Here is a 24,391-nt window from a genome sequence, read left to right as displayed (position 1 = left end):
GAGAGAGACAGAGAGAGAGAGGCCGCCGCCGCCGCCGCCTGTGACGTCGTTTGCGCTCAGTTTGTTCAGATACGCTGGGGCTCCATTCTGGCCGTGGTCCTCTTGGTCGTGCTTGTCATCCAAAACAGCGTCTTCTTCCACTTGAACAGGTAGGCACGCGCGCGCACGCAATGAACAAACACTTGACCACCACAAGTCAAATTCCCGGCTGAGGTGCAATTTTGAAAGCAGCAAAGCATGGCAACTTGACTTAATGTACACTTTTTATGTGTTCCAAGGCCTCAGGACATCGTCAAAGAGTTGCGCGCGCTGGTGGCGACTTTGCCCAACAGCATCCTGGACCACAACCGCACCGACTTAGCCCGCCACTGGGCGGCGCTGCAGACCGCATTGGCAGAGCTGAAGGCAGAGCTGAAGGCAGAGCTGGAGGCAGGTCAGACGGCCTTGGCAGAGCTGAAGGCGGGTCAGACGGCATGGGGAGAGCTGAAGGCGGGTCAGGAGGCAGGTCAGACCACATTGGCAGAGCTGAAGGCGGGTCAGGATGCAGGTCAGGAGGCATTGGCAGAGCTGAAGGCAGAGCTGAAGGAAGGTCAGACGGCGTTTGCAGAGCTGAAGGCAGGTCAGACGGCATTGGCAGAGCTGAAGGCGGGTCTGGAGGCAGGTCAGACCACATTGGCACAGCTGAAGGCGGGTCAGGAGGCCTTGGCACAGCTGAAGGCGGGTCAGGAGGCAGGTCAGACCACATTGGCACAGCTGAAGGCGGGTCAGGAGGCAGGTCAGGAGGCATTGGCAGAGCTGAAGGCGGGTCAGACGGCCTTGGCACAGCTGAAGGCGGGTCAGGAGGCAGGTCAGACCACATTGGCACAGCTGAAGGCGGGTCAGGATGCAGGTCAGGAGGCATTGGCAGAGCTGAAGGCAGAGCTGAAGGAAGGTCAGACGGCGTTGGCAGAGCTGAAGGCAGGTCAGACGGCCTTGGCAGAGCTGAAGGCGGGTCAGGAGGCCGGTCAGGAGGCATTGGCAGAGCTGAAGGCAGAGCTGAAGGAAGGTCAGACGGCCTTGGCACAGCTGAAGGCGGGTCAGACGGCCTTGGCACAGCTGAAGGCGGGTCTGGAGGCAGGTCAGACCACATTGGCACAGCTGAAGGCGGGTCAGGAGGCAGGTCAGGAGGCATTGGCAGAGCTGAAGGCGGGTCAGACGGCCTTGGCACAGCTGAAGGCGGGTCAGGAGGCAGGTCAGACCACATTGGCACAGCTGAAGGCGGGTCAGGAGGCAGGTCAGGAGGCATTGGCAGAGCTGAAGGCGGGTCAGACGGCCTTGGCACAGCTGAAGGCGGGTCAGGAGGCAGGTCAGACCACATTGGCACAGCTGAAGGTGGGTCAGGAGGCAGGTCAGGAGGCATTGGCAGAGCTGAAGGCGGGTCAGACGGCCTTGGCACAGCTGAAGGCGGGTCAGGAGGCAGGTCAGACCACATTAGCACAGCTGAAGGCGGGTCAGGAGGCAGGTCAGGAGGCATTGGCAGAGCTGAAGGCGGGTCAGACGGCCTTGGCACAGCTGAAGGCGGGTCAGGAGGCCGGTCAGGAGGCATTGGCAGAGCTGAAGGCAGAGCTGAAGGAAGGTCAGACGGCCTTGGCACAGCTGAAGGCGGGTCAGACGGCCTTGGCACAGCTGAAGGCGGGTCAGGAGGCAGGTCAGGAGGCATTGGCAGAGCTGAAGGCGGGTCAGACGGCCTTGGCACAGCTGAAGGCGGGTCAGGAGGCAGGTCAGACCACATTGGCACAGCTGAAGGCGGGTCAGGAGGCAGGTCAGACCACATTGGCACAGCTGAAGGTGGGTCAGGAGGCAGGTCAGGAGGCATTGGCAGAGCTGAAGGCAGAGCTGAAGGAAGGTCAGACGGCGTTGGCAGAGCTGAAGGCAGGTCAGACGGCCTTGGCAGAGCTGAAGGCAGAGCTGAAGGCAGGTCAGACGGCCTTGGCAGAGCTGAAGGCAGGTCAGGAGGCTGGTCAGACGGCATTGCGCAGCAACAAAGGCCTTCTGAATCAGATACTGAAAGACCTGGAGACGGACTACAAGAGCATGTCTCAGGTGAGGTGGACCTTTCAGGACTTAACATCCCTCCCTCCTCTTCCACACAAACTACTATCTCCTTTGAATAAGAACAAAAGTATTGTTGAAGGATGCAAACCAAGTGTCCCAGTTGGAGATCTCATTTCAGTTCTTTCAAACGCTTGGTGCGCAGGAGCTGTCACAAGAGAACAAGGAGTTACACAACATCAGTTTGGCTTTGTCCAGCCTGCGGCAGAAGTTGGTGGATCAGCCCACACTTCACAGGGAACTACATGGTAGCTAGCGGGCGAGCGTGTGCAGTTGGTTTAAAGCGGGCGTCTCTTTTGCGCTCTCACGTGTTTGTTTGTTTTTTTGCTTCAGGTCTCATGCCCAGAGACTGCAGTGACATCAAGGCGGCGGGAAAGTCAACTGGAGTCTATATGCTTTTTAGCGGGTCCAACAGCTTCAAGGCTTACTGCAACATGTGGCAGGACGGGGGAGGCTGGACCGTAAGTGCTTGCAAACAAACACCCCAGAGGTCCCGTCGTGAAGCCTTCCCCAATAAAGTTGGCACTTTTCTTCAACGCTGAACGTCCAGTTGGCCAGTCATGCTCGTTTGCTTCGCTGATGGTGTGCGTGTGTGCGTTTGCAGGTGATCCAGAGGAGAAGGAACGGCACAGTCAACTTCTTTCGGGGTTGGAACGACTATCGAAAGGGCTTCGGAGACCTCGCCGGAGAGCACTGGCTCGGTCTGAAAACAAGACATCCTTCTTGTCACGCCTTTGTGGTTCGCGAGACGTGACGCCGCCGCCGCCTTTGCGTGTTGGCAGGCCTGCAAAACATCCACGCTCTGACGGCCTCGGACGGTTACCAGTTGCGGATCGACTTCACCGCATTCGACGGCCGCGATTACTACGCTCGCTACGACTACTTCTCGGTGGGCCGGGACTCGCTGGACCCAGAGAAGGACAGCTACCCGCTGCTTGTGAGCGGCTACTCTGGAGACGCAGGTAGCGACTTCCGCCGGGGGTGAGGGGGGGGGGCACACCTGCGCCCCCTGCGCGTACTCAAAAGCGAGTTTGTGTGCTTTGCAGGCGATCGATTGTCCCAACATTCTGGGATGATGTTCACCACCAAAGACCACGACCAAGACACGTGGAATAATGGCAATTGCGCCAACAATTGGAATGGTGCTTGGTGGTACGAAAAGTGTTACTGGTCCAACCTTAACGGGCTGTACAAGGCAACCGGCACCTGCAACGGTGCCAATGCAGTCTGGCTTAATTTGGGGGGACCAAAACATACCTGCCTGAAATTCGTGGAGATGAAGATCCGGCCCAGAAAGTGAGCCCGGGAACGGCATCCACGTGGGACTGCCCGACGTCACCCATTTGCGCAGTTCCTCAAAAGGATGAATTATTAAAGGGCAGTTTGGCGCTGTTGTAGTTGCAAATTTCACCAGCAGACAGTGCCAAATTTAGACTGACGTGACATGGTAAAAACGTCGTTAGATTCGTCGAAGTTATTGACTCGGGAAACACGACCTGTTTTGAATGACACGCACACGCGCGCGCGCGCACGCACACACACACACACACACACACACACACACACACACACTCACTTTTGGATCATTTTAGGATGTTTTGCTTTGCTCATAACCATTGTTTCGTTAGGTTGCGTTGAATATGGAGTTAGGTTTCATTTTCTTCCTTTTTGCATCGTTTCAGTTAAATATTTTCAAACATGGTTTATTGCTGTTGATGTCACAAGGTTGGTTGGATGGATGGATGGATGGATGGATGGATGGATGGATGGATGGATGGATGGATGGATGGATGGATGGATGGATGGATGGATGGATGGATGGATGGATCATCAACATGTATTCAATATGGATGTTTCATTCTTACATGAATGTATTCTCACGTGCGTAAGGACTGTTAAAGTAATCATCGTTTAGTTATGTTGTGTGGAATAGTGAATTAAAAGTGTTTCAGGAGTTAAGTTTCATTTTCTTTTCTTTTCTTTTGTGGAACCAAAATTTGGATTTTGGGAACGAGGCCAACTGCTTAATTACTCCACCCATTCCAGCCATTTATTCATACCCTCAGTCTCCTTTTTGTGCCCTCCCTCTACGAAGGTTGGAGTTTTACAATCCAAAGAGGTTGGCGACGGCATCATTCTTGCTTGAACGACAAATGGCGAGGGGAATGGTCGTCGTTTGTACAAACATTTGCGACGTCGCACTTTTTTTCCCCTTATTCATTCAGCTTTCTCTTGATATCCTTTGATGATTGACCGTTCGTCCCCCCTGTAATATTCTCTTAGAATATGTTCGGACTGCCAGTCCAGTAACGTTAGCCTATCGTATTGGGTATCTACCAAATGTCTTGCCTGATTGGTCCGTAGCATTAAGATGACGCAGCACGTAGTGACGTAGCCGGATGTTGGAAGCATACGCCTTCCTGAATGCCACATGTTTTCCTGCTCCCGCAATCTTCATTAAAAGATTAGTTTGCATGTCGTCGTCCTTCTACATTTTACGGAAGAGGATTAGGGCCAGTGATGAAAAAAAAAAAAACTAGGGGTGACTGGATTCTGACTTTTTTTCTCAGAATTAAAGTCAGAATTCCCAATTTCTGACTTTAAAGGCAGAATTCTGACTTTATTCTCAGAATTCTGACTTTAAAGTCAGAATTCCGACTTTAAAGTCAGAATTCTGAGAATAAAGTCAGAATTCCCAATTTCTGACTTTAAACTCAGAATTCTGACTTTATTCTCAGAATTCTGACTTTAAAGTTGGAATTCTGACTTTAAAGTCAGAATTCTGAGAATAAAGTCAGAATTCTGAGAAAAAAAGTCAGAATCCAGTCACCCCTCGTTTTTTTTTCTTCACTGGCCCTAATCCTCTTCCGTAGTAATCCCTTGTTTATCGCGTATAATTGGTTCCGATAACCACCCGCGATAAGGGAAATCCGCGAAGTACGGTCACCAACAAGAAGTACTGGGTAAGCTAATTAGTTAGCGGAAAGATGCTAATTCACGATCGTGCTAACACGCGAAAACGGACTTCTAAAGGAATGTAAACGAACATTTGGAGCAATACTACATTGTCCTAAAGGTTAGACACGTTTCCTTAATTTAGAAGTTTTATTTTGACTTTGAAATTTTTTTAATTTGGAAAAAAATCCGTGATGCAGTGAAGCCGCGATAAATGAAACGCGAAGTAGCGAGGGATCACTGTATTTTACAAGATCAATTGGATTTGCACCGTCACGGATGTTTTTATTCTTTCTTCAAAATTTTTAATGTAATTTTTTTTGAATGGTTGTTCCCCGCCACCCCCTTAAATTCTATTCAGATATTGAAGACATGTTTAAATTGTGCTGATAAATGCTGTTTTATTTATTTTTTTAATGTAAGACCTTGTGCACGTGTGTTTGTCATATGAGGCACGGCAATACATAGTGGTGAGAAACAACATGCGATTAAAGTTGAATCTACGATCAAGAGTATGTGGAAACAAACCTCAACTAAAAAAAAAATGACATCTATTAAATAATTCACAAATAATTATCTTCACAGCAGTTGTGAAATCAAACATACAAAACACAAAAACGGACGTTCAAAATATGCTATGTAATCAAGTGGTAATGTAGATGAAGAGTGGGAAAAAACAAGCATCAACGCACACACTCGCGCAAAACCACACGTATCCCTCTCTAGTTGCAACATTCCACGTAGTTGGCGGGCAACATTCCGGACTTCCCGGTGCGCTGCACGGTGCCGTACATCCAGCCCTCGTCGATGGGCTGAGCGTTGACAATGACGTCACCGTCCCTGAAGGAGACCTCATCGTGGTCCTGCGCAGCGTAGTCGTACAGCGCCCGGTAAACACGCTGCACGCACATTGAACACACACGTTTGTAACATTATTGCATTGCCATTGTGAAAATCTTATTTAAAGTTTGCCTGCGTCTCATAGTGCACAGTGACACATGGAGGCCTGTGGGGGCGCACTCACCATGGTGGAGGAGTGTGGCGGCGAGGTGACGGATCTGACCGAAGACATGCTGGTTTGATGCATGTAGCCATGATACTGAGATTGGGGCTGCATGTGCACGCCCTGGTGGTAGGCTCCGGGAAGCACCGGCGCTGCGACGCACGACAGCATTTATTAATACGTATTTTTTATTTGCAAATGACCCGTCTCATCTGTTTTCTAACTCTATTTCTAGCCGTCCATTGTGAAAGGGGTTAAAACGTCAACTTGGTGATTTGGCGATTTCAAAGTGTGTCGACTTTTCCAACCATTCGCGTGATTAGAGCGTGCGCTCACATTCACGCACACACTGGACATGTACCCGGCGTGTCGCAGCTACTGCTGCGCTCCCAGAGGTCAGAGGTCAACGAGCTGTGTGACTGCCGGGACTGAGGCCTGCTCAGCCTGCGCTCTGCCCGCTCTGACAACAGAGGGCGCCATCCGGCGTGTAAACACAAGAAGTAGACAAAAGTCAACGATGGACACAAAATGCATGTCGTCCGCTATCATTACAAAGACACTGGTTGGAGTTGATGATCAATTTTTAGAGGCAGCACGAGGGAGGGAGGGTGGTTTATAAGTTTCCTTCTGTGTTAGGGGAGATGCCGATTGTTTTTAGAAGAAGACCAAAACACAAGTGTGAGGTTTTCTTTTAGTTGTCAGTGGGGGTTGTGGAGGTTTTGGGCCGTGTTCTACCAGACATCCTGCGAAGGCTCTTGGACTGGATGTCATCCTCCAAAGGGTCAAAGTCAAAAATAGAGCCAGGGTCTGTTCTCCATACCTTCAGGTCTTAAGAGATGACGGGAACGACACTGAACCACCACCCAGAGCAATGGCAAAAATATACGGATATACATGGGCAAGATGTTTGCCCTTTAAAAATTAGTGCTTGCTGACCTACGATGATGCCGCCGGGCCGTCTGTCCGTGTCCATCATCTGGTTGGGGGCTGCGTCGGTCATCATGTGATTGGCTCGCTGGTAGCGCTCCATGCCGGGCTCGTCCAGGCCTGGCGTACAACCTCGACCGCGGGCGCGCTCAAAGTCCTCATGGTACTTGGCCTGCATGGTAGAGCACAAAAGAAAATGCATTAAAACAGTTTAACATATGTCAAGGCCAGCAATGGTCACATGAAAAATATAACATTTAAAAAATGAAAATAAAAAAAATACAAGTAATTAAAATGTTAATACCAAGAAAAGTGATTAAAAAAAATTCTCACACACACACACACCAATGGTGCATTTTGTCAGTGAGCAAATTAAAGAAACACACCTGTTTTAAAATCTTTATTAATCACACACACAAGCTTGCTTGCTCTCTTTCCCTCTCAGACACACACACAACCACACACACTCATCCCGATGTGGTCCGTGGGCGTCAGTTAGTACGAGTGTCACGTTGCCACACGCGGTGTCCCGTTAGCCGCGACAGACAGGCCGCTACCATGGAAACCGAGTCCTGAGACCTCCGGACCCGCCTGTACTCGGGGGTGTCCAGCTCAGTGCAGCTGTGCCCCCGCACCTCCTGCAGCCCACGCTGGTACTTCACCTGTACACGCACACGTATTGTGTCACAGACATAAAAAGTTTGTGTGTGTGTGTGCATGCTCACTGAGCTGATGTTCTCCTGGTTGCGCCGGACTCTTTTTATCTCAGGCGTTTCCACGACGGCGGTCCCGCAGCCCACCTCTTCTCTGTACTGCACCTGAAGGCACATTGTTGCTAGTTCTCAAGCTTGTAAAATGTGTGCGTGCGTGTGTGTGTGCGTGTGTGTACATCACTGATCTTCTTGGCGTTCTCTCTGGCGAGGACGATCTCTGGCGTCTCATTAACAGAGGACATGAGACCTCTCATGAGCTTGGAGTCCCAGCAGTAGTGCGTCTAGGGGGTGACAGAGAGTCATGATCGCCCATTCCAAGTGAACATCATTTGTCCCCCTTTCAATATTCTGGAATCTTTTGAGAGCGCTGAGTGGAAATGACACGAGTAGCAGTGTGGAATGGAGGACAAGGGTTAGCGAGACGCGGGGCGTGATCCTCACCGAGCTGATGTGCAGTTGATTGGCTTTCACTCGCTCCATCTCTGGAGTGAGCGACGGCGCACTGTAGCGACCGCGCAACCGCTCCGCATCGTCTTTGTACTTTCTCTGGAATAACAGACAGATTGATAGACGGACGGACGGAGAGATGGACAAATAGCTAGCTCGTCAGCTAGCTAGCAGTCACCTGACTGTAGACATCTTTAAGGTAAGAGGCGTGCACAAGTTCCGGGGTGTCGGTGATGCTCCCGTACGAGTTCTCCCTGAGATGCTCCGTCTGTTTGTAGGACGTCTGCGACACGCATACGCAGAGCGTGACGTGCGTTCACCGAAGACGGGCGACATGGGCTCACCTGACTCTGGATCTCGGAGGCCCTCTTGGCCCGTCGGACCTCCAGGACATCGGCGCTGAGCTGCATCCCTTTGCCCAGAACCTCCGTGTGCAGGTCTCTGCGGTACTCCTTCTGGTTCAGGATCCGATTGGCCTGTTTGACTCTCAGGAGCTCGGGCGTGTCCTCCAGGCCCAGCCCGGATAAGCCCCGCCCCTTCACTTCCTGCTCCAGGTCCTTCCTGTACTCCTTCTACAAGGACACATTTCTATTAATTGCTAATAAGTCAAATGTGTGTGTGTGTCCATGTGTGTGTGAATGTGTGTGTGTGTGAGTGTGTGTGTGTGTGTGTGTGTACCTCATTGAGCAGGTTGGTGGCCTGACGAGCTGTCAGATATTCCGGCGTCTGCTCGACCTCCACCAAGGCTTTGCCTTTCACGTGCTCCTCATAGTCACGCTTGTATTCCCTCTGAAAAAACGCACACGCTGCTACACTTCCTGTGCTTCCTTTTAAGGACTTCACTTCCTGCATTTTTGTGCGATCTTTTGTTGCGTTACCTGGCTTTGCATCTTTTGCGCCTCCTTCTGCACTTTGTATGTTTGCGTGTCGGCAAACTCCACACTTGTGCGACCTTTGTTCTTTTCATACTCCTCGCGGTACTTCACCTGCAAGCGCAAATATGAGTCAAGGGCTGTGTGTGTGTGTGTGTGTGTGTGCGTGCGTGTGTTTGTGTGTGCACATGGGACCTGACTGTGCAGCACCGCGTTTTCCTTATGGTGGCGCTGGTCAGCCGTATCCAGAGCGAGGTGGTAATGAGTCTTGTTCTGCTCATGCTTCTTCTTGTACTCCACCTGATGCCGCACACACAACACACACACGTAGTGTAAACTTGTAGTCGCAGCGAAGTGTATTTGTGATCCACGTGTGCTTACGTTACTCTGCAGTTTGCTGGCATGCAGCACATGTTCCAGCTGCAGGAGGTTGGGCAGGTCAGAAGAACCTTCCACTTTCTGGTTCTGGTTGCTTTTATACTTGACCTGCTCAACGACAACAACAAAAAGAACTTTGATGATATTCTGGTTTTTCAAGGAACAGCCCAAAGCGACACAACAGACTGTTATGTAAGGTTTGAAACTGGAGCGCTCCCCTGCTGGCTGGCTGTCTGTGTGTGTGTGTCAGTGTGTGTCTGTGCATGTGTGTGTGCGTGGGCGGAGGATAGACCAAATGTGTGCTGCCCTCTTCAGTTTCTCCAGCTTTTCATCCAAAGTGCTTCCTCCTCCATCCTATTTGCTTGACAAACGTTTCCACGGTTACAGGCTGCGCGTTCACATCTCACCTGGCTGGCGAGCGCTGTGGCAGCTTGTGTGTGTTTGAAGGACACGCAATCCAGCGGGTTGTAGCAAGGTCGCCCGTGCACCTGCTTGTACATCACCTGCGTGGTGGTAAATTGTAGAAAATGCTCATTTGCGTGTGTGTGTGTGTGTGTGTGTGTGTGTGTGTGTGTGTGTGTTACCTGGCTGGCCAGTTTGGACACTTCCTTGGCATGATGGATGTCCGTGCGCGTGAGGAGAGAAGCGTCACTCACAACCAGCTGCTTGGCATCGCTCTTATAGGCCACCTGGGGGCGCAAAACGCACACAAATTATGTGCATACATAATAAATACAGATCGCCGTTTGGGTTATGTAAGACGCACACACCGACGCACACACCGACGCACACGCACACACACACACACGCACACACACACACACACACACGCACACACACACAGTGTTCGGTGTTAACAGAACATTGTCTATAATTCATCAAACTGTTGTCATAGAGATGAAAATGGAGAACAAAGTGGCTGTGAGTTCACACACTGGACTCAAACACACAAACACACAACTTACACACACACATTCGGATGAATATTTACATAAACATTTTCATGGAGATGAAAGTCGTTAAAGTGATAGTGGGTGGGTTCGCACGCACACACACATGCACACCGACTGACTTGGCTGGCCAATTTGGTTGCGTTGGTGGCGCTGACGATGTCCGCTCTGTCGGGCGCTGTGCTGTAGTGGTGAAGCTCCTCTTTTCCCTTTCTGTAGCTGATCTGAGAGCGACAGCACACGGTCACTAACTCGTCGACAGCGTGGCGTTTTGGCATGAGTGTCGCCGCTTACGTCGCTCTGCTTCTTGTTGACCTCCATGGCATGCTCCACCTCCGGCAACGTCTTCATGTTGGCGTAGTCCGACTTGCCTTTCTCGTGATTGTACTTCTCCTTGTAGAACTTCTACACAGTGACGAATTGCTGCGATCACGTGATGCGTGTTGTGTTAACGCGCCGTTAGCATTGGCACGCTAGCACTCACATCACTCTGCGTCTTGCTGAGCTCTTTGGCAAAGACGGTTTCGATGGTTTGAGGCATTTGAGCGTACAAAGTGCTGGCGGCTTCCTTCTTGCCGTTCTCCTTGTACAACTTCTGCAAAATGCACATGCGTACTTTTCAAGGCGAATCGTAAAATGCGGCTTAGCGCGTACCTGGCTTTGTAGCTGACTCTGCTCTTTGGCGTGCTGAGTGTCTTTGGTGTGAGGCAGCAGCGAGTACAAACTCTTGACCATCTCCTTCTTACTGGCGTCTTTGTATTTAATCTGACCAAACAACGACAACGTCAACACAACGTCAACACAACGTCAACACAACGTCAACACAACGTCAACACAACGTCGCGGCCAGCCTGAAGCAGATCGGCGAGTCACCTGGCTGAACATATCCGTCACGTCCTTCACAAAGCGGGTGTCCAGAGTCTCGGGCAGCGAGGAGAACAACAACGCAGACAGATCGGCTTTGTCCTTCTGGTACTTGCTCTAAAAACACAACCAATGAATTGTTTGAGGAGCAACAAATGTTTGCTAACTTTTGGTGGCATTTGATTGGGCCTCGATGACTCACCTGACTCTGAATGTCGCTCAAGCGCTTGACGAATTCCGTTTGATTGGTGTCAGCCATCTTGTGGAAGACGCAGCTGCCGCTCTCCTCCCGACCTCTCGCTCTGTATTTATTCTAACATACGCATTCTGAACATCAAATTGCGTTCCTTCTTAGTGTGTTCATTGGCTGGCTTTGTGTGTATGTGTGTGTGTGTGAGCACCTCACTCTGAAGCTCCATGGCTGCTTTGGCAAATTTGGTCTCCTGAGTGTGGGGCAGGTGCGAGTACAGACTGGTGCCTTGTGTCCTCAAAGCGTCCACCTTGTACTGGACCTGGAGACGTCAACATCACGTGTTGTCCAGCATCTGAATCGCGATGTGAGCGTAAGAGACGAGGTGAGGTGAGCAACCTGACTCTGCAGCCGCGTGGCCTCTTTGGCATGCACAGTTTCCAGGGTCTCAGGCAGGTGGTGGTAGAGGCTGATGGCCGACGCCTTCCTGCCGGCTTCCTTGTATTTGGTCTGCAGAGAAGATTAGCATTTAGCATGGTGCAAACATGCTTTTGAACGACGCGTACTGTAGAGTATATGCCATAAGACGACGCCAAACTCTTCAGCTCACTTCAAAACGGGGTCTAAGCATGATTTTTGGGGAAAAAAAAAACCCCTCAACTCTTTCTCACCTGGCTGTGGAGGTGGGCGAGCGCCTTGGCCAGCCGCGTCTCGGCGGTGTCTGGCAGCTGACTGTAGGCGCTGCGACCGAGGCTCTTGATGCTCTCCTGCTTATACTTAAACTGCAAAGACACGGCAAGTTGCACGAGGCTCTTCTTTGGACATACCTTTTGCTTTTCATGATCAGTCCAAAATGTGTGATCCTCAGGATCACGTGCACTCACCTTGCTCAGCAGCTGCGCCATCCTGGCGGCGAGCTGCGTCTCGGACGTCTGCGGCAGCTGAGCGTACAGGCTGGTCGACATCACTTCCTTGCCACTCTGCTTGTACTTGATCTGCCAGATTATTATTTTATTTTATTTTATTTTATTTTATTTTATTTTATTTTATTTTATTTTATTTCATTTTATTTTATTGTGTTCATCGCGTGTTTGTGAGCGATTACTTGACTCTGCAGCTCGGAAATTTCTTTCACATGAAGTGTCTCGGCAGTCTCGGGCATCTGATGGTACAGAGCGCTGCTGGCTTCTTTTTTCCCCGCCTCCTTGTATTTCACCTGCGCGCACGCACATGAAGAACACAAAATATTCAGGCGGTGCTTCCATAAAGACAGCGCCCCAGGGTCACATGACACGCCGTGACATTCTTTGGTAGGACGAGGAATCTTGCAGCGCTGATAAAGCGACCAGAATAGATCAGTGTGGCTGATTTGTTAGGAGGCGCTGCTAGCGTCTACAAACAAGTTGAACTTTCTAACCTGGCTGTGAGTTTCCGCCATGTCCTTCACGAAACGAGTGTTTAGAGTTTCGGGCAGGACAGAGAACAAAGAATTGCACAGATCTTCTTTGTCCTTCTGGTACTTGTTCTGTAAACATAGCGCCACGACAGACGCACAATACTTGTTATCCTGATGGTGGCTTCGGCTTGCATGTGGTGCGTTCAAGGTCCTCACCTGGCTGTGTAACTCCGACATCTGTTTGGCAAAGTGCGTTTCCGATGTCTCGGGAAGGAGCGAGTACAAGTTCTTACTCATCTCTTTCTTTCTGTCTTCTTTGTACTTCACCTGCAGATCAAGAGCTCACTTTTTAGCGTGTGTGTGCGTGTGTGTGTTTGTGTGTGTTGATCACCTGACTGTATAAGTGGTTGAGATGTTTGGCCAACTCCATGTGTGTGGTTTGAGGCATTTGGTGATAGTACGCCTTGCTGGCGTCCTGCTTGTAGGCCACCTAAAAAAAAAGACAGCCGAAGAACTTAGTTTTGAACTGGCTGGCTGGTTCTGGCTGACTCGGCGCTGACCTGACTCCTCAACTGTGACACGTCTCGAGCGTGTCGAGTCTCCAGAGTCTCGGGCAACTTGGAGTAGAGACAGTCAGGCGCTTGCCTCCGACCCGCCTCCTTGTACTTGTTCTGAAATGCACCAGATGAAATCAGGATCCACGCGCTGGGATCAGGTCCTCTTGTGTTCCTAGAAGATCCAATACCTCACTTTGGATCTCTGAGACGCTTTTGGCAAACAGGATGTCGTTAGTCTCTGGGAGCTGCGAGTAGAAGCTGACGCTCTGTGCCATTTTGCCGCTCTCTTTGTATTTGTTCTGAACATACAAAAGTCCGGTCCGCTTTAAAAGTCTTTGATATCATTCTCAAGATGAGTTGGTACCTCGCTCTGGATCAGCGCCACCTCTCGGGCCAACTGCGTCTGCGGGGTGTCGGGAAGCTGAGAATAGAGCGACGACATCATCTGCTTCTTGCCCTCGGCTTTGTACGCTTTCTGGACCGGGACAAAAAAAAAAAACGGCACGCTGGTTTGAAGGCAAAAAAAAGAAAAAAAATGAAGGAGTGGCAGAAAAAAAAAAAAGTAGGACTGACTTCACTCTGTAGTGCGCTGGCTTCTTTGGCGTGTTTAGTCTCCAGCGTTTCGGGAAGTTGGGCGTACAAAGACGCTGCCGCCTGCTGCTTGGCCTCATGCTTGTACTTGGTCTAAAACACACACACACACACACACACATCTTATCATACTGGCTTCCTATTGGCTGATATTTTAACCCTCAGCGCTTTTAGGACTTGGCGCTGGGTTGGCTGAAACTTATCAAGGAACCCGTCGAGCGTGCGTTTGCGCTCACCTGGCTGTGAGTGTCGGCCATGTCTTTAGCAAATTGAACTTCGGGCGTTTGTGGCATTAAGGAGTACAAGGAGACGGACATGTCCTCTTTGTCTCGCTTGTAGTTTGCCTGCAACGCTAGCAAATGTCACAAAGCTGAAGGAAGAAGAAGACGCGGATGGGGGGTGGCCTGACCTCGCTTTGGATCTCCGACACGTGTTTGGCAAACTGCATCTCTGGCGTCTCCGGGAGGAAGCGAAAGAGGGCCGAGGACGCATCCTTGTGGCACTCCTTGTATTTCACCTGCGCGGAAATTTAGCTTTGACATCAACGTCCAGAGAGGACAGGAGCGGCGTGAGGTCACCTGACTCTGGAGCTCCGTGAGCTCCTTGGCCCGCTGAGTCTGGAGCGTGTGAGGTAAGCTGGAGAAGAGCGAGGACGACATCTGTTTCTGGGCCTCCTCCTTGTACTTGACCTGCAGAGGAGATGATTGTACGAGTCTAACAAACGAGAGCTAGGTAGGAACGCTTGGAACGGATCTGACCTCGCTCTGCAGCTCTGCAACACTTTTAGCAAACTGAGTCTCGGGCGTCTGCGCCAGCTGAGAGTAGAAACTCTGAGAGAGGGTCCTCTTCCCGTCCTCCTTGTACTTGATCTGAAGGACACGACGAGATATGAATCCAAAACGGCTGAAGGTTGAAAATTTTGCTTCACCTCGCTTTGCATGTCCGTCATGTCTCTGTTGAAGGCGGTTTGGGAGGTGTCAGCTAAGGTGGCGTAGAGGCAGGCGGGCATCTCCTTCTTACCGCTCTCTTTGTACTTGAGCTGGCAAAGCCACAAGGCAACTTTGCCAATTTGGTCATCAAGGTGGGGCGAGTGAGCGGCAGGTTACCTCACTTAGCAGCTCTGCGGCATCTTTAGCGTGCTGCGTCTCCATGGTGATGGGCAGGGCGGAGTACAAAGAGCTGCGAAGCTCCTGCTCACCCGCCGACTTGTACTTGCTCTGTAACATTCGTGTTGAAGTCAATTGAGGAGCTTCATTTGGAATAAAGTAGTGCTTTGCCACCATCTTGGGACAATTCTTTCCAACAGTGAAACGTGGTCTGGTGGCACCTCGCTCTGCAGTCGGGACATTTGCTTGGCCAGCTGAGTCTCGGGAGTTTCTGGAAGCTGATGGTACAAGGTGCTCTGCATTTGCTGCTGCGCGCCTGCTTTGTACTTGACCTGCCGCACAACAACACACACGCACACACACACGTGTACGCCAACACTGACTCACCCACACTTGCAGCTTCATCGTGTGGTTGCCATAGAAACTATGACCCAGTTGAGGAAATTCCCAAGTCAAGGTTCTGACAGGAAAGAGCTGACAGCAAAGCATCTAGAGTTGCCTTCAAGAACTTTCCTTCCTTCCTTCCTTCCTTCCTTCCTTCCTTCCTTCCTTCCTTCCTTCCTTCCTTCCTTCCTTCCTTCCTTCCTTCCTTCCTTCCTTCCTTCCTTCCTTCCTCCCTCTAACCCTCCCTCCCTCCCTCCCTCCCTCCCTCCCTCCCTCCCTCCCTTCCTTCCTTGCTTCTTTCCTCGCTTCCTTCCTTCCTTCCTCCCTCTATCCCTTCCTCCCTCCCTTCCTTCCTTCCTTGCTTGCTTCCTTCCTCGCTCCCTTCCTTCCTCCCTCCCTCCCTCCCTCCCTCCCTCCTTCCTTCCTTCCTTCCTTCCTTCCTTCCTTCCTTCCTTCCTTCCTTCCTTCCTTCCTTCCTTCCTTCCTTCCTTCCTTCCTTCCTTCCTACCTGACTCTGCAGGTCTGAGATCTCTTTGGCGCGTTGCGTGTGGATGGTTTCAGGCATCAGCGAGTACAAGTTGACACTCATCTCCTTCCTGCCGTCCTCTTTGTACTTCACCTGAACGACGCGGACAAGACGGCGCCATCATTAGCCTTCATCCCTCATCGAAACTAAAGTGACTTTTTTTTTTACCTCGCTGGCGAGTTGGGACGCGTCCTTGGCGTGGAGCGTCTCCAGCGTCTGCGGCAGAAGCGAGTAGGAGGACGAGTTCTGGCCCACTTGTTTGTAGCGGCGCTGGTGGCGAGATGATCTTTGAATGGATTTGGTGAAGAAAGCCTCGAAGATATTTTGAACCAGGATAGACGGACGAGGAGCACGAGAAGAAAGAAGGTCTCACCTCACTCTGCAAGTCGGCGACGGTCTTTGCAAACTCGGTTTGCATGGTGCGCGGCAGCTTGCAGTACGACGTCTGACTCCGCCTCTTCTTGCCCTCCTCCTGGTATTTGAGCTGACGAAAGAATAAAGACGCTGAGATGATTTTGGAAATGAACTTGGAAGTAAAACTGTGTGGTGGCACCTGGCTGTGCAGCTCGGTCATCTCCCTGGCAAACTGGATCTCCTTGGTGTCGGTCAGTTGAGAGTAGAGAGACGAAGGAGCTCCTTTCACCAACACCTTGGGTCGATAATTCACCTGAGAGAAGCGAGACGGTGACGAGGTCGCACACTCGCTCCACGCTTACGTGACCTTGGAGCGTGTGGAGGTCAACTACATCACTCTGCAGCTGCGACATCTCCAGCGCGTGTTGGATCTCAGGCGTATCGGCCAGTCGGGAGTAGAGCGAGACGGAGGCTTTTCTCTTGCCGTCTTCTGTGTACTTTTTCTACGAGACCGGGACAACAGAGGATATCAAGATCTCGCCGGGTGAAGGCAGATGTCGACGAAACGAAAGGCTCGCACGTCACTCTGAAACTCGTGGACGCTTTTGGCCAGATGCATCTCGCTGGTCTCGGGGAGTTGAGAGTACAAAGTACTGCTCAGTTCCTTCTTCACCTCCTCCTTGTACTTGTTCTGAAAGGGAAGGAGGGACAATTTCATGTGCATTCGTCCATCTGTCCGTCTGTCTCTTACCTGGCTGAGTAAGTCAGTGAGTTCTTTGACAAAGTGAGTGTCGTTGGTCTCTGGCATGAGAGAATACAGTGAGGAAGACGTCTTCATGTTTTCTTTGTATTTAACCTGAAAATAAAAAAATAAACAGAATTTGTAGCTTTGGTACCGGTTCTGTTGTGACGTAGTTACCTCGCTCTGCAGCTGGGTCACTTCCTTGGCCCGTTGGATCTGCGGCGTGTCTGGAAGCAGTGAGTAGAGGGACAAGGACGCCTCCTCCCTGCCCTCCTGCTTATATTTGGACTGAGCAGGACAAGCAAGACGTTTAGCGAGCTCACTGGCGGTCCGGTTCTCGCTCGTGTTCGAAACGGGAACACACCTCAGACACCACCGCGCTGATGTTCTTGGCGTGAATGAGGTCGGCCGCAGGGACAAAGAGACTCTGACCCTTCATCTTCTCAAAGTCCTCTTTGTACTTCACCTGGGAAGATGTTAGAAAGGTCAGGGCACGATCCGTCCATTTTCACAGCACATACACATGTGGGAGGAAGCTAACGTGCTAACCAATTTGCCACCCAAGTTATTTCCTTCTTCCAGCGGCTCAGTTTTGCAAAGATTAACGTCGCCGTGGCAACGGTAAAGCTCCGATTGGCGGAGCAGGCATTAGCTCGGAATTTGAGAACTTTGGGTCGGAACATGGAAGCTTTTGAAGTCAGCCGGCGGCTCGGAGCGGTGTTAAATTTAGAAAGCGCTCGCCTCCTGGCGGCGTGATGACTCACGGCCGAGTCCAAGCGGCTCGAGCGAGTCGAGAGGATTTCAGTAAGCAGTCGATGTGTCAGCGGGAACGTGTCGCCCTCCCACGTAGCAGCGAAAGATTGGGTGTGATGCCAATCGTTTTGATGGACTCACGTGGGACCTTTTGAGGGACGGTTGCCAATGGCGACGCTGGCTTCAGCTCAGGTCTATTTTTTAATGCCTTTTAAGCACATCTCGTCATGTCCGTTAAGACGATGACGCCAACACTGCGATTTTCACGACTATCAGCAATAATTGAGTGATACGAATGGATAAATCCATCCATCCATTTTCTGAACCGCTTAGTCCCCACGGGGGTCGCGGGCGTGCTGGAGCCTATCCCAGCGAATGGATAAATATGAATACACAAACTAGAAAAATTCTAATTCAGGAAAAATACATATGATTTTTAATAAAAAAAAAAAAAAAAAATGGTGGTATCTCTGCAGTTTGAGTAAAATATTTTTAATAATGAATGAATGAATGAATAAAAATAAATAAATAAAACAATTAAATAAATAAATCAATAAAAAAGGAAGGGTTTTAATGTGGGGACAAGATTGTGGTAGGAGCTCACCTCACTGGCCAGCAGGCTGCATCTCCTGTTGAACGCCGGGTCAGGAAGAACTGGGCGGCCACCACTTGAGGCCTGGAAACACACAGAGACCAAAATATTAGGAACGCTGGTCTTTCTTCATGTGTAGAAGGTGAGAAACGATGGGCAAGTGTCTTCTTACCTGTGGCTCCTCGGATCCGTTTGCTCCTCCTTGTTCGTGTTCTCCACTCGCTTCCTTTCGCACCACTTCTTCTCCGTCCTCTTTTTCGTCTTCTCTCTCCACTTTAGCTTGCGCAGTCTCGTCAGTGTACACCCGTTCAGATGAGCCCGTGCGTCCGTTTGTGTCAAGGTGAGACGTGAAGGTGGTCATGGTCTCCTGAAAAGTTTCTTCTTGTCGAATCTCCTTCCTCACGGCTTGCTCTGTCTTGAAAATTAGCTCAAGAGCTGACGAGGGCTCCATGGCGTGACCCTCTAGAGAGAAAATATTTAGAAGATTTCAGAATTTCGTCCGTTGAGTGAGCGCTGTGTCCAGTTTCAGCTCCCGACGGGTCTCTGAGCGCATGGTCAGTCGGGTTCGGACTCATGACAGTCCAGACCCGTGACATCATCGAGTACATCTTATCGCTTACGAGGGCCACATTTAGCTCTCCACTTGAACTTATCACCAGCGTCACCTTCAACTATTTTATTTATTTATTTTTATTTCAAGGTGATCGCGGTCAAATGAATCTCAGTCACTGCACCACGTTTGACATTTCCGACGGGAAAACATAGCAAGTGTCCGACTGTTTCGTCGGCTGCCAGAACGGCAGGTATGCTGGCGTCCACATCGAGCGTCAGATGGCAGCTGAGGTAAAAACGCCACGTTGAACCCGTGACCATCTGTCGCCACGCGGCAGACAACCGGGCGTGTGGCCTCGCGTTAGTTAGTCCAAGTGGCCCAAATCATGCGGTCTTGATTCTTCCGTTCAGGAATGAATGATTTATTCGTTTGATTATTACGTAAGAGCAGAACATCAAAAGTGCTTTTCATCTGTACAAGCGCAAACAGCGCTTACGTAACATTGGACCATTCTCTGCCCTCCTCCTCCTCCTCCTCATCCTCCCACGCTGCTTCCTCCTCCTTTTCCCTTTCCGCCTCTTCCTGGCGAGTTCGGAGTTCACAGTGGAGTGTGTCAGTCCGAATGAGGAGCGAAGAAGACAAAGACAGGAAGCGTTTGCTTTTAAATTAGTGTGATTCAAAATGAGAAGACCAAAAAAAGTTCACTTACAATTTACCTGATGGTCCACCTCAGATGATGTCGTCGTCACTTCCATCTTGTCCCCATAGGAGAATCAAGGCGTGTGTGTATGTGTGTGTGTGTGTGCGCTCACTGACAAAATTGCACCACATCCATTCATCCCCCTTCACACCACGCATAACCATATCTACACAACCCATGTTTTTGTGACATTTAACAAGATTGTATAACAAGGAATTTCAAAGCTTTTTCAATCATTACTGTGAGAATAAAAGACTACTAGAACAGCTGAACTTTATCTAGTTTGAATATGATCGTGAACGTAGCCACTTACCCACTTAGCAAATCAGTAACCCCAAATAAAAAAATAAATAAACAAACGAACAAACAAATAAGCCTACTTGGACAATTTATGGCAAAGAAACGGTCCCCAGTTATAGGAGGGTGTGCACGCTTGTGCAACCACATGACCTGAGTTATATATTTTTATTTCCCCTTCTTGACAAGGTTAAATTCACTTTGATTTAGTTCTACAGGTCACCTTAGCGTAGTAAAAGGTTTTGAAACGACATTTGGGTGTGCAGACCATTTATAATCACCGTCAGTGTGCATGCGCGTGTTTCTACCTCCGGTACATACGTTACTGATGTGTTCCTGAGTGCGTCTCAGTCGTTGCATCTCGGGTGTGTCGGACACGATGCTGAAGCCTCGACCTTTGCTCTCCTCAAAATCTTTCTTGTACTGCACCTGGCTCTGCAGCTGGCTCTGCTGCCTCAGTCGTAGGTTCTCCGGCGTGTCGGCCACAATTGTGAAGGACGTCTTGGGATAATGTCTGCACCCAAAATGTATGGTTAACAATCGGTGTCGCCGTTCCGAATGTTTAGCCATGCGGCAAAATGTAAGAAAGCAGCCAAATACAAAACGACAATGCTCGTAAGGACATGCCGTAGGCCACGTCTCACACTCAAATGCTCACACGCATGCAACGGTAAAGTGTGACGTCATATTTATTGTCCAAGGTATGACGTCATAGGTTACATGAATTCCCAGGCCAGGCTGTCTGATTCCAAGTCCACTTTGATGCTATCACCAACTTGTGCAAACAATCTGGCAGGATGCTCCTTTGTGTGCTGCTCTAAATAAAGTTCCAGCATCACAAATGCCGAGTGGGCGGGGCTTAAGGAAACAGCGAGAGATGAAAAGAGTCAACTGTGTCTGTGGGTGTGTTGGCAATTATCCGGAAAAGGCCAAGAAACAAAGTGTGACTGTTTGTGTGTGTGTGTGTGTGTGTTTGTGCGTGTGTGCGTGTGTGTGTGTGTGTGTGTGTGTGTGTGTTTGTGTTTGTGTGTGTGCGGGGAAACTAACATGCCAACATGGTTTTGAGGAAACACAGGAAAGTTAAAAGTTAAAGTTAAAGTCCCAATGATCATCGTCACACACACATCTGGGTGTGGTGAAATTTGTCCTCTGCATTTAACCCATCCCCATGTGATTTTGATCCATCCCCTGGGGGAGAGGGGAGCAGTGAGCAGCAGCGGTGCCGCGCTCGGGAATCATTTGGTGATCTAACCCCCCAATTCCAACCCTTAATGCTGAGTGTCAAGCAGGGAGGCAATGGGTCCCATTTTTATAGTCTTTGGTATGACCCGGCCGGGGTTTGAACCCACAACCTTCCAGTCTCAGGGCGGACACTCTACTACTAGGCCACTGAGCTGGTTCTCACTAGAGAAGCTCACACGGGGAAATAGTTTAAAGCGTTAAAGTGTGTAATATGGACACTTGAACAAATGGTAAAAGAGTGTTACGTGTGTGCAGCATACTCGATTGTTTTGTGTAACGTCGCGTTTAGCATCACGTGTGACGGGCAGCAGGGCAGACTCACGCGTTGCAGTAGGGCTTCTTGTCGTAACCTTTGTAGTTCTTCATGTTGAGGGTCATCTTGCAAACCTCGCAGTGAAAGCAGCCTTTATGCCAGTTCTACACACACACACGCACACACACATACAAACACACACACATATTGTTTAGAAACACGCATTTACTTCTCCAATTTTTCCCTTCCTGTGTATGGAGATTGGCACAATCTCCATACACAGAACATTTCTGAGCAGGGCTATTCAAAGTCTGATTCAAGAGCCATTCTCTAATGGCTGACGCATATTTTTATGAAAAATTCACATCATTGCAAGGTTAGGAGCAAAAGTTGATTTTTTTTTACCCCCAAATAAAGACTCAACTCAGCTTGTTGTCATGACAACAGGCTGAGCAGCAGCTGATGAGTCAAACAAGCAGCTTGTTTATAGTTTGACTGACTCACTATCACTTCCGGAGGTGCAATGTGGTATTACAAGACTACCCAATTTCCTCCCCTCCATTGAGATTTAGACATGCTAAACGATTGGTCGCCACCCCGATCTTGTGGCTGTGTCACCCGATGCCGCACACAGCAGACGCTTGACGAGGTTTTAATAATTTATCGACATTACGCTGCACACCATCATTTATATATGTGACGCTCAATATATATCTTTTTTTTAATCACGCCTTGGCCACCTGAGGGCAGAGTTGTACATTTATGCAGGTAGACTTTCAGATAGAGTTGACGGCAACTCCCCAGCAGTATGGTCTAGCTTCACAGAGGATAAAGAATACATGCCTGTGAGTATTGTTATATTGTCTGTCTATATGTGTTGCTTCACGTCTCCATTGACTAATGAGTTACAACTCCATCTTATAAATGGCGTCAGTTAGCCCATCATTTCCCTTTATGTTAGCATTAATCTGTTTGTTTTAAATACACACCATGTAAGTCGCTATTTGTTTTATATTTAGTTAACAAGCAAATGGCACCCATTCGGTGGAACGGCCCGTGCGTGTGTGCTGCGGCAGCACGTTGCTAAGGATTGTCTAATAATCTTGATCAGCTGATAACTTGTAAGTACATAAGCAGTTAGAATAGAGCAAAAAGGTTTAATGCTTGAAAAGAACGTTTTTTATGATTTGTGAGAAAGTAGACATGAGAGGGAAAACGTTTGTATGATACACGTACTGCATAATATTATGATACTTAAACATCCAATTATTTAATCAGTTCGATTTTGAAACACAGTTTAATGTACAGAACATTGCTTATTTGGCTTTAACCAATCCATAAATATGTAACATTTATTTCACCATGTTTATAGATACCTAAAGCTTGTAAAACATATTTAAGAACTTGTAGAGAAATTTTGACTTTTTTTTTTTTGGGGGGGGGGGGGGTAACTGATGATGCACTGTGCAAATAAAAACTAACATTGTCCTGTTGCATTTAATTAGTTAATATCTGTAAATCTATTTATTCGAAGAATAAGCCGAGTGATGGAGGAAAAGTGCCCACCTTGTCCAGGCAGCTGACTTTCTCTGTGGGGTAAACAACCTTCCCGCAGCGGGCACACTGGGGGTTCATCCTCGCGACTCGGGTGGGTGTCCAATGTTGGGGTCCTGAGGCTGATGAAGTCGCCACAGAGGACGCTGGAGCAGAAGCTCCGGAGTGGAGGCTGCTCGGCAAATTTGTACTGGACCAAGTGGACAACTCGTGCAGCACAAGAGCAGTCCCGACAGTGAGCGCCTAAGAGTGCGACAAGCTCGCAGCACTTGGCAGCCACCGGAAACGCGAGAACGGCTTCCTCCCGACCCGCTTCCTTGAAAGTAAAAAAAAAAGAGAAAGATTTTCTTCTTCCAATTGATGGCGTCCAAACAACTCTCGACGCAGCAGTTCGCAATCAATATTGTAAATAAAAAAATATGAAATAACAAGTTCATACTCACAAGAGACCTTTCTTTTGTTCTTGCCCCTTCTGTGCACATACGTGCTCCCTGCCCACGGCCATTCTAAGCTAGTAGGGGCATTCCATCACCAAATCTACAGCCAGCTAGCCTGTAGCTAACGTTTGCACACAAAGTGAAATTGAAGTCGATTAAACTTGGTCATCAAACACATCGAGGATTGTTCACGTGTTGTTAACAATTATCTCCTATAATATATTTATTAAATAATAGTCACACACGACAGTTTTGCATAAAAATGTCTTTTTCTAGCATTTGGCCTACATTACATCAATGTTCATGGCAATATGTATGATTTGCACATGCAAGGCAATACCAGCAGTTCCACACTATAAAATATGAACCCTAAGTCGAAGTCATGTCTCTTTCTATTGGCTTGTCATAAAGACATTCGATGGGAGCTAGCTGTCGATCCTGTTTGTCTACACACAACTGAAAGTAAGCAACAAAACAAAAAAAAAATGATGGCGACGATACATGGATGCGTTTTTTTGTGCTCTCTTGCTATTCTTCTGTGGAGCTTTTCCCATTGTTCTGGGACCGAACGTGAGTGTGGGCCTAATGTTGGTGGGGATTATTCCAATCAAATCCAAGAACAATTGTAAGGGTGTGTGCTGGATTATTTTAGGTTTTTCCTAACGGTGTACATTTTTTGTACTTGACCATTCACCAGAGTTGAACGTGACCTGCCTGGCGTACTCCGAGTGCATTCTTCCCTGTAACTTCAATTCTGATGGGCAAGGGGCTCGGATCATGTGGTACCGTAAAAAGGCGATAGTCAGTTGCACGCGCTACGGGAACACAAGCTTCGTGGTGGGACATAACTCACCGGTGGCCCGCTACATGAACAGGACTACTCTTTTTCCCGATCTTGTCCTGGAGGGAAACGCCACATTGGTTCTCAGGAACGTCACACCGCAAGACCAAGGGAAATACTTCT

The 24,391-nt window shown here is 49.3% G+C and overlaps 2 protein-coding genes and 1 long non-coding RNA gene across 13 annotated transcripts in view; 2 read left to right on the top strand and 1 right to left on the bottom strand.

Moving 5' to 3' along the window:
- LOC125985943 (uncharacterized) overlaps positions 1-4,045 on the top strand; it is a 12,524-nt gene extending 8,479 nt beyond the window's left edge. The window contains exons 4-11 of one of the 4 annotated variants that reach the window (XM_068648802.1): positions 61-149; positions 279-733; positions 776-2,082; positions 2,237-2,339; positions 2,425-2,552; positions 2,696-2,792; positions 2,874-3,053; positions 3,138-4,045. In XM_068648802.1, the coding sequence (XP_068504903.1) occupies positions 61-149; positions 279-733; positions 776-2,082; positions 2,237-2,339; positions 2,425-2,552; positions 2,696-2,792; positions 2,874-3,053; positions 3,138-3,391 (2,613 nt within the window). In that variant the 3' untranslated portion in view covers positions 3,392-4,045. Of the gene's footprint in view, positions 1-60; positions 150-278; positions 2,083-2,236; positions 2,340-2,424; positions 2,553-2,695; positions 2,793-2,873; positions 3,054-3,137 lie in introns of all 4 variants that reach the window. The other 3 variants (XM_068648803.1, XM_068648801.1, XM_068648800.1) reach the window with 3 other exon arrangements.
- Positions 4,046-5,427: 1,382 nt separating this feature from the next.
- Positions 5,428-23,143, bottom strand: nebl (nebulette). 8 transcript variants are annotated; one of them, XM_049749065.2, is made up of 55 exons: positions 19,654-20,163; positions 19,441-19,526; positions 18,564-18,853; positions 18,404-18,475; positions 17,411-17,512; positions 17,224-17,334; positions 17,056-17,160; positions 16,885-16,995; positions 16,697-16,807; positions 16,504-16,617; positions 16,324-16,434; positions 16,119-16,220; positions 15,933-16,043; positions 15,262-15,372; positions 15,041-15,151; positions 14,863-14,973; positions 14,693-14,803; positions 14,513-14,623; positions 14,344-14,451; positions 14,171-14,278; positions 13,917-14,027; positions 13,708-13,818; positions 13,532-13,642; positions 13,347-13,457; positions 13,178-13,276; positions 13,003-13,113; positions 12,808-12,915; positions 12,496-12,606; positions 12,275-12,385; positions 12,062-12,172; positions 11,790-11,900; positions 11,602-11,712; positions 11,403-11,513; positions 11,210-11,317; positions 10,991-11,101; positions 10,821-10,931; positions 10,631-10,741; positions 10,459-10,560; positions 9,971-10,075; positions 9,794-9,889; positions 9,390-9,494; positions 9,204-9,308; positions 9,015-9,122; positions 8,815-8,925; positions 8,481-8,708; positions 8,315-8,419; positions 8,131-8,235; positions 7,866-7,970; positions 7,702-7,794; positions 7,534-7,638; positions 6,986-7,148; positions 6,785-6,877; positions 6,411-6,509; positions 6,071-6,201; positions 5,428-5,945 (listed from the first exon to the last, which is right to left on the bottom strand). In XM_049749065.2, the coding sequence occupies exons 2-55, from the start codon at positions 19,481-19,483 to the stop codon at positions 5,769-5,771; spliced, it is 6,159 nt and encodes a 2,052-aa protein (XP_049605022.1). In that variant the 5' UTR covers positions 19,484-19,526; positions 19,654-20,163; the 3' UTR covers positions 5,428-5,768. The 8 variants fall into 8 exon arrangements, 6 of the variants coding, with proteins under 6 accessions (XP_049605022.1, XP_049605023.1, XP_049605025.1 ...); XM_049749066.2 differs by lacking the exon at positions 7,534-7,638 and having other exon boundaries at positions 19,441-20,163; XM_049749068.2 differs by lacking the exons at positions 6,411-6,509; positions 6,785-6,877 and having other exon boundaries at positions 19,441-20,163.
- On the top strand, positions 21,862-24,273 carry LOC125985880 (uncharacterized). The gene is made up of 3 exons (XR_007487475.2): positions 21,862-22,281; positions 22,971-23,997; positions 24,125-24,273. It is a non-coding gene; the product is annotated as an uncharacterized lncRNA (long non-coding RNA).
- Positions 24,274-24,391: the final 118 nt, after the last annotated feature.

The sequence above is a fragment of the Syngnathus scovelli genome, chromosome 18 (assembly GCF_024217435.2).
Source record: "Syngnathus scovelli strain Florida chromosome 18, RoL_Ssco_1.2, whole genome shotgun sequence".
In the NCBI taxonomy this organism is placed as follows: Eukaryota; Metazoa; Chordata; class Actinopteri; order Syngnathiformes; family Syngnathidae; genus Syngnathus; species Syngnathus scovelli.
This window is presented reverse-complemented; position numbering and strand designations above follow the sequence as displayed.

Bases quoted from the DNA above. Each gene is read 5' to 3' on its own strand.
- nebl (XM_049749065.2), bottom strand. From the start codon at position 19,483: ATGAGGAGGAGGAGGAGGAGGGCAGAGAATGGTCCAATGTTAC. The intron at 15,373-15,932 runs GTAGGAAGGAAG...GTTGTGCGGCAG, and splicing joins TCTCAGACCTGCAGAGTCAG to GTCAAGTACAAAGCAGGCGC. The intron at 14,028-14,170 runs GTGAGCGCAAAC...TGTGTGTTTTAG, and splicing joins TGGCCGACACTCACAGCCAG to ACCAAGTACAAGCATGAGGC.